Source organism: Triplophysa dalaica, chromosome 24, assembly GCF_015846415.1.
Source record: "Triplophysa dalaica isolate WHDGS20190420 chromosome 24, ASM1584641v1, whole genome shotgun sequence".
Taxonomy (NCBI): Eukaryota; Metazoa; Chordata; class Actinopteri; order Cypriniformes; family Nemacheilidae; genus Triplophysa; species Triplophysa dalaica.
Genome location: NC_079565.1, coordinates 5,573,613 through 5,585,545, shown reverse-complemented (window position 1 = coordinate 5,585,545; position 11,933 = coordinate 5,573,613). Strand labels below are relative to the sequence as shown.

General features: G+C 39.3%; 1 protein-coding gene across 1 annotated transcript; it reads right to left on the bottom strand.

The window, feature by feature from the left end:
• Positions 1-3,627: 3,627 nt before the first annotated feature.
• chst1 (carbohydrate (keratan sulfate Gal-6) sulfotransferase 1) lies at positions 3,628-7,726 on the bottom strand. The gene is made up of 2 exons (XM_056740013.1): positions 7,278-7,726; positions 3,628-6,588 (listed from the first exon to the last, which is right to left on the bottom strand). The coding sequence occupies exon 2, from the start codon at positions 6,527-6,529 to the stop codon at positions 5,267-5,269; it is 1,263 nt and encodes a 420-aa protein (XP_056595991.1). The 5' UTR covers positions 6,530-6,588; positions 7,278-7,726; the 3' UTR covers positions 3,628-5,266.
• Positions 7,727-11,933: the final 4,207 nt, after the last annotated feature.

The window sequence follows — 11,933 nt, the reverse complement described above, 5'->3', positions numbered from 1 at the left end:
CATTGGATTTGGATTCTCGGGTCCATTTTTATGCCGATTGGGATGTGTGTACAGCTGAAATTTTCCGGGAATGGGCAGGTGGTCATAAACCGTGGTCTTTTCATGGCATACTGAATCAGCACAAAAACTTTGTCACTCGGGTGTTTCATCTGCAAAAACAATTGCACAGCTCGACAACATCACAGTTCCGCATTGTTAACCCGAGACATTAGTGATTTTAGTGTCAAGCACAGTAAACGCACCATAAAAGAGCAGCTTGTTTTGTGGCTTTTTAATCTTATACTTTATAACACAAGGTCAAATACAATTAGTAAGACACTGTTGAGAAACTTCTAGACATTGCTCACCGACATAGTACACCAGATGTGTGCGTTAACTCATGATGATGTGACATTTTGGATGATATATTATTGGCTATGTCGGTATCGGCCGATAAATGGTCATTTTAATGTTATCGGTATTGGCCTGATTTTATTAAAGCCGATGGCTGATTAAACTTGTGGATGTTGTTACACTTTTTTGGGTTGCACTTGAAGAACATCTATAATTACATAAACATTATGCCAGTATTTTAAAAGTTAAAGAATCTTCATAGTGTACAGTAGGCTTGGTACGTGATTTTCAGAAGAAATGATAACTAAATGTTATCTTGTTTTCTGTAGACAATGTTTTTAAATAAAAGCAGCTGTCCACTTTTTACCTTTTGATTTATTGATTTATTTACTCACTTCCTGTATCAATCATATGAAAATATTAACTTTTCTGCAAAAAATAGAAAAACCTTTTTTTAACTCATTGCCAAATATGTAGTATTATTTTAAGCATAAACTTGCAGACTTAATATTTTGTCATTTTGCCTCTCAAGTAAATGTAACTTGATGTATGAAAAATGATATTTTGCCTAGAAAACAATACTAGTATTTCCAGATTTTTTGTTTGTTTGTAAATAAATTGATTCTCCCACCAACCTTTTACTTATTGTCGTTTCCCCATTGATATTTCCAAATTGATCATGTTAGTCACAATGACCCTCTGGTGACACACAGTAAGAGAACGTAGCGACTGTGATTAAATGCACAATGTTGCAAATATAGTTTGTATCCAGGCGTCTCTTAATCACAATGAGTGGTTTAAATGGTTTTCTTAATCACAATAAGTGGTTTAAATGAACAACATCTCTTTTGAGAAGAGCTCAAGCGTGTCGAGATGGGCAGTGAGGTGCATGATAAATCGCTATCCTCGGAAGAGCGCTGGAAGTTCAGGAAAGCAAAACTTGACATTTGCTGCCCATAATGTGCATGTTCTCAAAACACCTAACCTTACAAAACCTCATCAACTCCATAACCTCAAGACATTTGGACATCTCCAAGGTCATTTTCTCCATCATATTCCCTCTGAGATTCACTTAAAGCTGTACATATAAAAATAACCAACCTCGGCACAGATTTACACAGCAGTCTAGCATGCGACTGGCCCTGGCTTCGCAGCGATTTAAGTGGGTAATTTACACAGAGTATCTGCATTTAAGTAGCATTAACACACTTGTTTTAAAACTTCAGTTTCTTGCCAGAACATTTTTTGCTGATCTTTGCACAGACTGAAGTGATTTATTCCAGGCAAGGACAAATTATTTCTACCTTTTTTGGCAAAAGATAACACGAGATGGCTCAAAGACCCAATTACTTACTCACCAGTGCAGGGTTAATGGAAAAAAAGTTAAAGATCTCCAAACACATGCCATCAGTGTGGATAAAAGTCTCTGTTATGGACAGACCTCAGGTCATAACTTGCTCCTTTCCAGAGCCTCAAGCAAATGTTTGCAATTCTTGTTGCTGAAGCTTCTGTAAAGTTCTGTGATATTTTTTAAGTATTTAGTGTTGAATTTGTAAACATAAAAAGGTGCATGTCAGGAAATGATGCACTGGATTAGAACTGATATTGCTTACATGAGCACCACAGCTCAATACTGTATATCACCACCCATGCACAAAAATATTTATAGAACCTCAACAGAAAAAAACACGCCTTTAATTCTTACATTTCACTTCTTTTGTAAGCGATTTGGTGCCTTGCTGTGTTTTTAGGAGACGTCAAAGTTGCTTTGGGGTCAGTTTGACTTAACGTCATGTCTTCACTGTTTCAAATGTCTTGGATGTTCCACTCAATAAAAACGATTACTTTATAAATGCTTTTGGGGATAGGCCTACTCTTATTTTTCAAGCACTGAAACTCCTGAATTTGATGATATCCTTTTTTAGTAAAAGATAGCGTGAAAAGGCTCAAAGTCCCAGATACTTAACTGTTGGGTTATTTAAAAATGTAAAATTATCCAACACATGCCATCAGTGTGGATAAGAATTTGTTGTGTACACACAATTTTTTCCTTTTGCCGGGTTACTAATCCTACATTTAAATTAGGTTTTCTGTGAAATAATTTTAGCATTGTTTTTTGCAAACATAAAAAAACTGTAAATAAGCACTGGACTAGAACTGATAGTGATCACATGAGCACAACATCAGCACCCTGAACTAACCAGTGAGCCAATAAAACCTAATGCATTTTGACTTTTAAACTATTATATCATTTTACACTACACGTTGGAATCCTTGATTCTGATTGGCCAGTCACGACATTTGTAAATTCGTTATTCTCCGATAACAACCTCTCAAAACTAATAGAAAATTGAGAGTATTTTCGCTATTTAAATTTAAATGGTCTTTTAATAACATATATGACATTATATTTACAAATGATTAAACCGAATTGTCTGTTCGTGACATCTTAAGGTTGTTTCTTACCTTAAATCCGAAAGTAAACGGCTTTTCCTCGTGGAAGGTTTGCAATCAGTAAAAATGAGCTAATAAAATATATCAAATTCACAATTCATTTCCAGTTTTTTCTCATGTGGCAAGTAGCCGTGTAATAAGCGGGATAATGTACAAGCAGCCGGTTGTTATTGCAAAATAAGCGATAACAACCGGCTGCCTGTACATTATCCCTTACATGCTGTCCTTATTTGCAGTCCTGCTGTCATTACCATGTATTCATGCCACAAATACCGATTCACCCTTACAAAAATAACGCTTTTTTTAATAAGTATACTACGTAAAGTGCAAGTACTTGTAATTATACTACCTGACTACATTGGCCCACTTTTAATTAATAAAAATATGCTTTTAAGTGTAAAAGCAGAGGGTACACAAGTACACAACTTGTTTACATCTAAAGTTTTCATTTTTAATGCAACTATACTACAAGTGAACTTGTTGGTATACTGATAGTAATATTAGATCACATTTTTAAATTACACTTTTATGGATGTAAGTTTACTGTTTATCTATTATTTTTGCATTATCTTCTTATTCAGTTTTATACCTTTATATTTTTTACCTATATACATTATAATTGAAATACCTTTCACTGTAAAAAATTTAAATTGAACATGTACGTTTTTAAACCAGTGGGTAAAAACTACTTAAATGTAGTTTAAGTACATTTCTGAAAAGAACATAAAAAAAGTAGACTGAAGGTAATTTTCTTATATTACGTTTATAGGAATGGCACACTTAAATAAACTTTTTGTGGGACATTTCTGACATTAAAGCTTGCACTTTAGTTGGTAAGAACGTTTCTTGCTCGTGCTTTTTTTTGGAACATTAAGGCTGGCACTGCTGCCATTTCACAGTTTATGAGTTAAATGCCCATCCCAACTTCCTAAAATAGCTCCGCTTGAGGAAATAAAGCCCAGTACTTCAAAACATAAAAGCAGAGTCACAATACAAGTTTATGGGAGCACTGTAAAGTACGTTTTTGTTCTAACTAACAGTTCCCTCGCTATATAAATCGGAGACTATCAAGACATAATTAGCTATTGTTCAGACCACAAGAGGATGTCATTTCTCATGGATGTACTGAAAGGTCACAAGAAGGCTAGATGAAAGCACCAGGTACACTATGATGTTGAGACAGACATTGTGGAATGCTTAATGTGGCGAAATAAATCTCTAACATCTTGAATAAAACCTTGAATGCATGAACAACAGTTAACCATACTATTTATACTCCTATATAAACTAGTTCAAAGTGATTAATGTCAATCTGAACTAAAGAAAGATCCCCCAACTGAATCATAAAATGGATGAAAAAATGTTGGTCTGTGGTTCACTAACCTAACTGTAAATACAGATTATCTAGATTATGCTAAATCCACGGATTAACACAAATCGAGGCCATTTGAGGCCGACTGAGCATAAACATCTTCAAAACCGTCCTTGAAAGTTGAAAATGAGGTTGAATGACGTATGTTACTATAGAAACGTGGGCAAGATTCAGCCAATTGCTCATGGAAATAAGTGTATCATGTTTTGCCATTTATCCCATATCTGCTTCGCTACATTTATTATGAATTCAAAAATAGCAAAAATCTCGTTCACATACATAGACAGTAAACACAAATCTGTATGTACTGATTGGATGAAAGACAAAGTTAAGTGATTCGACGATGAGGACAGTACAGAATGAATCATTTCATGCATCCGTCTTAATAACCCATTTTTCCACTCTTAAAAACATAGACACGCTGCGTTGTGTTTCTCTGCGGCTGTATTGTGACATTTAGCAAGATAAAAACAAAGAGCTCATATCATGATGATGTAACAGCAGTAACCGATCATTACAATTTACATAAAAATCATACCCACCCAAAGCAAGCAGATATAAGTGCATGAGTTTACAGCAAATCACCCTTTAACCCAGATACAGCACCAATGCATAACATTGCATTTAAAACAGCATTTTAAATGCAAACCGTACACAAAGCATAAATCCCACTGCAGACTGTGGCAGACGAAAATTTACACAACCTGAGAAATAATCTGACTTTGACATTCACGGTTTTATTGCACGGCTGTTATTTTACAGTACAGCATTTCAGTTCGCACGGTTCGTGGAGTTCGGGTCCGACAAAATATTCACATTCAGTGTTGTCAAAGCAATGACTGCCATACAAAACTTTCTGGTCAATATTGTGGTGCTCTGTTCTAGTATATAAATAATGAACATGACTCAATGCAGTCGCTGCCATCGAGGTGAAGTCGGATCTCTTTACAGCTAAGTGTTTTGGTTCTTGTGCTGTTCGGAAACTCATAGGGGGACTTTAAGGGAAGTCTCCCCAAGTAATAAAAAGTTCCTAGTGCAAGTGTCAGTCACATTAAGGCAAGGATATAAACGTAGAAAAATAGTTGTGCGTGCACGTGATTACCTTTGTTACAAAAAAGGTGTGAAGGTTTTGTCTTCGATGAGAGAGACTGACATGTTTTTCAGCTCCTCGGGGGAGCTGACAGCTTTGTAGCCGAGCTCGTCTAAAATGTGCTGACAAACAGTTTGCGTGTAATCAACTATGTCATGAGACAATTTCAACCTCCAGCTCTCCGCGTTGGCCGCCGAATCCCTCAGCGTGCCGTACTTATGCTTCGCTGACGCGTCATTATTGCCTCTCGTGTTGTTGTGTATCCAATCCACCACGTTCTTTTCCATGGAGAGGCCGAGGAACTCGTAAACCTCCTTAATTTTTTGGAGCGGGTTCCTGGCCACGTCCTCGTACCTCAGCAGCATGTACCTTCCCCGGAGCCACGGTGGTCTGCTTAACCCTGTGGACACCGAGTTGAGAAAGTCGTCGCAGACCGTTGTGAACGGGGTCAAATCCAGGTTGTACGGTTTGCGGCCCGTGGCTCTCCAGATGCGCCACAGGCGGTAGGTGTCCCGAAAGGTTTCGATCCTGGATGATAATATCCCACGTGGGTCTCTTACCAGCTGAATCACTTTGAGGTTAAGCCGGGGGTCCTCGATGAGCGCCTTAAGGTCGCTGACTTCCGGTATACGTACCGTTTTAATGGCCACGTGCCGTCTTTCGCGGCACGACTCGACAGCTAGGGTCAAGTTGAGGGAGGCGCACTTTCGCACGCAATCCCCCTCTTCTATATTGCCTTCGCTCGGGCTGAAGGCATCGCAGACGGGCGCAGAGCAAAGCGCTTTGCTTGCTCCCCTTCGGAAGATTTTGTCCGTGGTGTGGTTCGCCGGCTGCGGCTTGATGTAGCTCTCCAAAAAATACAAGTCGCAGTTGTACAAGCTTCGTAGAAGGTCGCGGCTGGCTCCCAGCATCACCCTACGCTCGACGGCATATCTGCTGGGAGAAAGGTGAGGAATTAAAGTAGACTGAACGTGAAAGAGGGGTTCGAAAAGATAAAAGACGTCCGAGTGCTGGTTGAACAGCTGTCCGACAAAAGACGAGCCGCTGCGTGTGGTCGCCAAGATAAGGATGTGAGTCTTCCTAGAGGAATTGTAATTAAAATACGGGTACTCGTCGCACATCCGATCGAAAGACTCCGCGTCCTGTCCCAAGCCGCAATTTAGTGGGTTGGGAACGGGACACATGTGGAAAGTCTTGGCTGTAAACGTCCTGATTGCCGTGTATTGGATTGCTATGGACACCAACGCAAGCAAAATAACAGCCTTCCAGGAACATTGCATGGCTGGGTAACTTCATTTAGACGATGCGGTCCGATTTGATCCTATGGACAAAAACACAGCTGGGGGAAAAACAGATCGTAGAGTGAGTCTCGTGAGAGAAGGCATGAACAAAAACGTCTAAGGCATTCACATTAATAAGTTTCCTTTCGTATTAACAAAAAAATGACACCTTTCGTTTAAATGCAATCATAATGCAAGAATGCTGTGAAAACTGTATATTTCAACTTTAAGGACTGTTTTTCAAATCTCAATCTAGAAGTCAAGCTATTGTACAATACGCAATCTTTATGCAAGAACTAGCTACGTGAAATGCAGCCGAAGTCTTGCAACTAAAGTGCTTCCTACAGCCTTTTATACAGGCGGGGGTATTTTGTTATTCCCATGAGGAAAACAGCAAAGGGTTCATGCAAACCGGTATCTAACATAAAGGCGGACTTGAAATCGGTCCTTTTCGGAAACTGGCACCGGTTCAGGCACCTGTAGAGAGCGGTATCAATCGCAATCTCTCGTAATACCACATGCAGGCTTGTGATGGACCTGAACGGCAGACGTCGACGGCGGCGCGTCGGCTTCTGATTTACCGCAGTGCAACAACTCAGTATTCAGTCGGAAATCGAAAAATCCCAACATCCCAACTGAATACATCAAACGGCGACCAACTTGGCATCGTTAATTCGCGCGAAAATCTCAGACATCGATTTAGGGTGAAAACTCAGTGAAATAAAATAGTTAACATATATATACTTGCCTCATATTGAGCTGTATAAGGAACACGCCGTAAAATAAACAATAAGACAAAACGTCATATGCCGCGATGGCTTTGCGTGCTCGTCCCGTTACGTCCGTCGTAGACGCGTTAACGCTTTTTGTTTACGTGCAACATCTCGAACATTTCCTCAAACGCCGATGAAAAGGACGTATATCCTCAAACAGCCCCATTCGTGCTCGGGGTAAAACATTGAAAGTCAGGCTCCGCGGGTAGACAACGGATGAACACGGTATCGATGCGCATCCTCGGATATCTCTCCGAGACGCCGGACGGATGTTTCACTCGTTCGTCGTGAGGAGAAGACTGAAGAGAGGTGTGCCGGTCGGTAAAACGTATAGCCTGACCAAACCCAGCCCTAATATTCATCCCTTCCCTCAAAATCACAGTTGACAAAGGCTGAGGAGGAGGGAAGAAACAGCGCGAGGGGGAGGCAGGTTAGGTTCAGCACACACTGAGAATACACACGTCGTGCCTCGACGAGGAAGCTTTGATCACGGAGATAGTTTTGGTCGAGGTGAACTCATTTAAGGCAAAAATAAGCGTTTTGTCGTGAGCTGAATATATGCGAGGGTCAAGTGCGGTTTTTAAGTACGGAATGGCAAAGATTGAATGATGGGACAGTATGTTCAGAAAATAACCTTGTGAAGAATTTAAACACTTTTGCACACGTACAGTAGTCTAGTTTAACTATCGAAAAATCAAATACCCTTATTGCCACTCAACCATGTACAAAGGTGCAACAGGAGGTTAAAAACTTGGGTGCAGTTCCGACCGACATGGCAGTTCGACAGACGACAAGCAACAAAGAATTACAAAACTTACAGTTGACATTTCTTGGACACATTTAAACATTTCTGTACAAGTGTTAGACCATAATAACACGTACGACACATCATTTACATGTAACTACACAGCAGCAAATGTACACAATGTGCTTGTACATGTGATAATGACACATCATTTTGCTAACAACGCAATGTTGTGGGTTCGATCCCAGGGGATTGCAGAACCTATGTAAAAATGTATAGGATAAAGCAATGTAAGTCGCTTCCAAATGCGTAAATGTAAATAATTTACATGTATCTACATATCAGCAAATGTAACCAACTGTGGTATTTGAGGTAAAACCATGGTAACCTTAAATTTACCACACTCTCTGCAATGACTAAACTGTGGTCATACACAATCTTCCTAGAAACTTGCTATAGGCGTACAGTATTTTTACAATAATAAAAGTATGGTTAACTTTTTTAAGGGTTTTGAAACGCTTTACAGGAGAATTTAGTATACGGTACTTACTGTATCTGTCATGTAGGCGAAACATGTTGTTTTAAGTGTTAGGGCTGTCTTATGTTTGAATGAACAGGTTATTGTTACATAAACATCTTACCATGGTTTATTATAGTAAAGTAATGGTTCCTGTAGTGAGAAAATGGTAATATGTATATATGGGGTTACTGTACTAAAGCCGTGATTAATTGTCACATAGGAAGTATAACAGTTAACTGATTCTTTTATTTACAAAGACTCAATTTAGTCAAGATACTTTGTTTCCTTTGCATACAATTAAAGTTAATGGGGCCGGGCGTTGTCGCACTCAAACAATAAATGATAAATGCACCACACAATTTATATTTCAAATCATCTGAGGTCATGTAATCTGCGTGAGCAACAAAACAAAATGCAGGTTCTTTAATCCAGCAGGACACAAATATTTGACTTTAAATATTCTCGAGATCTGCTGTGGCAGGTTTGACGATCTGTCGGCAGACATGTGAGAACCAATATATTTTAATGTCATTCATGTAAGACCCTGTGCTTCGTATTGAAATGCACATGAATGTAAAATGAGATTTGAGAGCCAGGGGGAGGGGGACAATTTTCACCAAATGATCACACTTCGTCTGATCTGCCTCTTACATTTATGGTTATGGCTAGAAGAGAGAGAAGTGCATATACAGCTGAAAACCATTTCTATATTTTATATCCTGTTTTCATATTATATCCATTCAAAATTTTTAGTTTTCTCTGAGATCTACAATGGTAAAGCACCCACCATCTGTCTCTTCGTAAAATCTGCAGCTAATTTGGCCCCGTCGCGTCTACACCGAAAAGCCTTCATCCCACCAAATATTTCCTCTCTATCCTTTCACTTAAAGCCAGAAAACTGGCATTTGATATGGGGTTTTCCTGCAGTGTTTCGCAATCTTAACAGCAGCCAAATGTGAGATTATGGTTGGCTTTTGCAAAATCAGTTTTATCTTTGTGTGCTCAACGCAATTCAATCAGCATGTGTGCTCGAGCATTTGAAAATGTCGTCAAAATGTGCGGTGCAGAGGTGAAGAGGGGTCTTTGCACCCCTTCATCCACCATGGTGAGAACTGGTAATAAGCTTTCAAACGCAAATGATCCTCAACGTTCTGTCCGGTGAACACTGTGCTGCATCGGCGGCTTGGCCGTTATTTTCTGCAGCTCTCTATATATGGACCTATTATGACAACCGTGTCCGGAGAAATGAGAAAACCCAAAGCATGAAACGGGATTTCAATATGCGATTGTGTGCATGAGGCAGTTGAAGCTAAAGCATAATTGACTTACGGGGAAAAGCTGTGATATACAATGACCTGTTTCGATGAAAAGAAGGTGTAGGGGATATTACAGTAAAAGGCCCGTAGACCAGTTATGATGAATGAAGACAAGAAGTCAGGAATGCAATAAATAGAAGAAAATTTACTATAGTTTGTAGTTTTGCCAGCAGAAGTCAGCTAAAGGACTCTCAAGTAGTTCCACAGGCCGACCTGCCTTACCTCCAAAAATGCAGTAGTATTTAAGCTAACAGAGTCAACTTGGGTAAATCAAGCTCACATGATAGGTTATCAATTGGTAAACAAGAACACAAAGCTGTCAAACACTTCTGGAGTCATGAGACAGGACATACAGGCCCAGTTTCAAACCTTGTCTGTGAAACCGGGCAATAGTCCAATAGATTATCAAAGATGACTGGCATGTATTATAATACGAGTTAAGACATGACGTTACATCTGTCTCATGAATTTCAACTCTTTCTCACTTTCCTGAAACAATGCAATCTCACATACACGTCACAAACTCTGTGTATGGGGAGACTGTGTAATAATAGAGGATGCTTTTCGAACATGATGATTTGATGTCCATTTTCACAGTAATGATAAACTAGCAGGAAGAGACAGTCTAAGCATCCATTAGAGACTTAAACCATGAATTATTCTCTACTTTCTGAATAAGGAAAGGAAAAGGTTGGTGTTAGTCATGCTTAAATCATCAATTTAAAATAAGATAATGCTGAATAATAATTAACATTCGTCAAAACCACATAAAAGTATTTATATTTGAAGTAAGGTGAAGCCACGCCACCCGTCCCTTCAGTGGCACCCTTCCCTTCAAAGTGCTCACAATAAATGTTGTTGAGTCCATGTATTAAAATCAGAATGATCAGAATAGGCTATAATCTACTTTAAAGAAGCACTGGGGAGATTTTAGCGGCATCTAATGGTGAGGTTGCTAATTGCAACCAATGGCTCACTCCACCCCTCCCTTTCGAAGCACTATTGCAACTGACACAGGACTAAGATATTGTCCCGTTTTGTGATTTTTTTTTTTTTCGAAACACACTCTGTAGAGCAGTTTGTCCCTTTTGTGCTATTGTAGAAACAACATGACAAATTCTATGCAAGGAGGCCCGTGGTGTATGTAGACAGAAATAGCTTATTCTAAGTTAGTAAAGTAAAGCTTCATTTTGTAAGGTCTTTATACAACTCTGAAGACATAGTCATGTATGTTATCTTGTATTTCTGTCAAAAGATCCAACAAAAAATGACACTCTAACTTTAATATGAGATGGTGGTCTAGTGGGCTAAACCACTGAACTGGTAAATCAAAGGTTGCTGGTTCGATCCCAGCAGCCACCACCAGTGTGTCCTTGAGCAAGACACTTTACTCCATGTTGCTCCAGGGGGATTGTCCCTGTAATAAGTGCACTGTAAGTCGCTTTGGATAAAAGCGTCTGCCAAATGACTAAATGTAAATGTAATATATTACATACACATATACCTACCATAGCTATAACATAAAAGCCAAAAAAACACACATTTTTATAATTCAGTCATATTATTGGCCAGTAAAAGCTTGTGAAGCACACAGCCAAATTTTTCCAGACTGAAAAAACACCTACATTGACTTAATGAATGTGAGAACTGTCTGAACTCTCCTGACGAAAGTCAAGAACATTCGGGTCTCGGCTGGCCAAGGTTGTTCCGCGGCCGGGCTTTGGATCAGTGCCTCCAGACGAGACAGCTGACTTTATTTTGTATAATTGAAAAGAGTTTGTCTGGGAAAGGAGGTTGGAGAGGAGTAGCCCAGGTCTAATTAAGACAGGAGCTGCCATTGTTTTCTCCATTACTCCCGACAGCTCCCTGTATCTGAGAACAGACGTCTCATATATGAGATTAGCTTAGAACCTGATGCGTTTAAAAGAAACTTTAGTGACAGGCTGTCAGTATTCCCAATAATAAGTGCCTTTTATTTGTGTTTACTTTTCGGTTTTCGTTTTTCAAAGAGAGTTGTCTGTTTTTATTGGACAGGTGTTGACGTGAATAA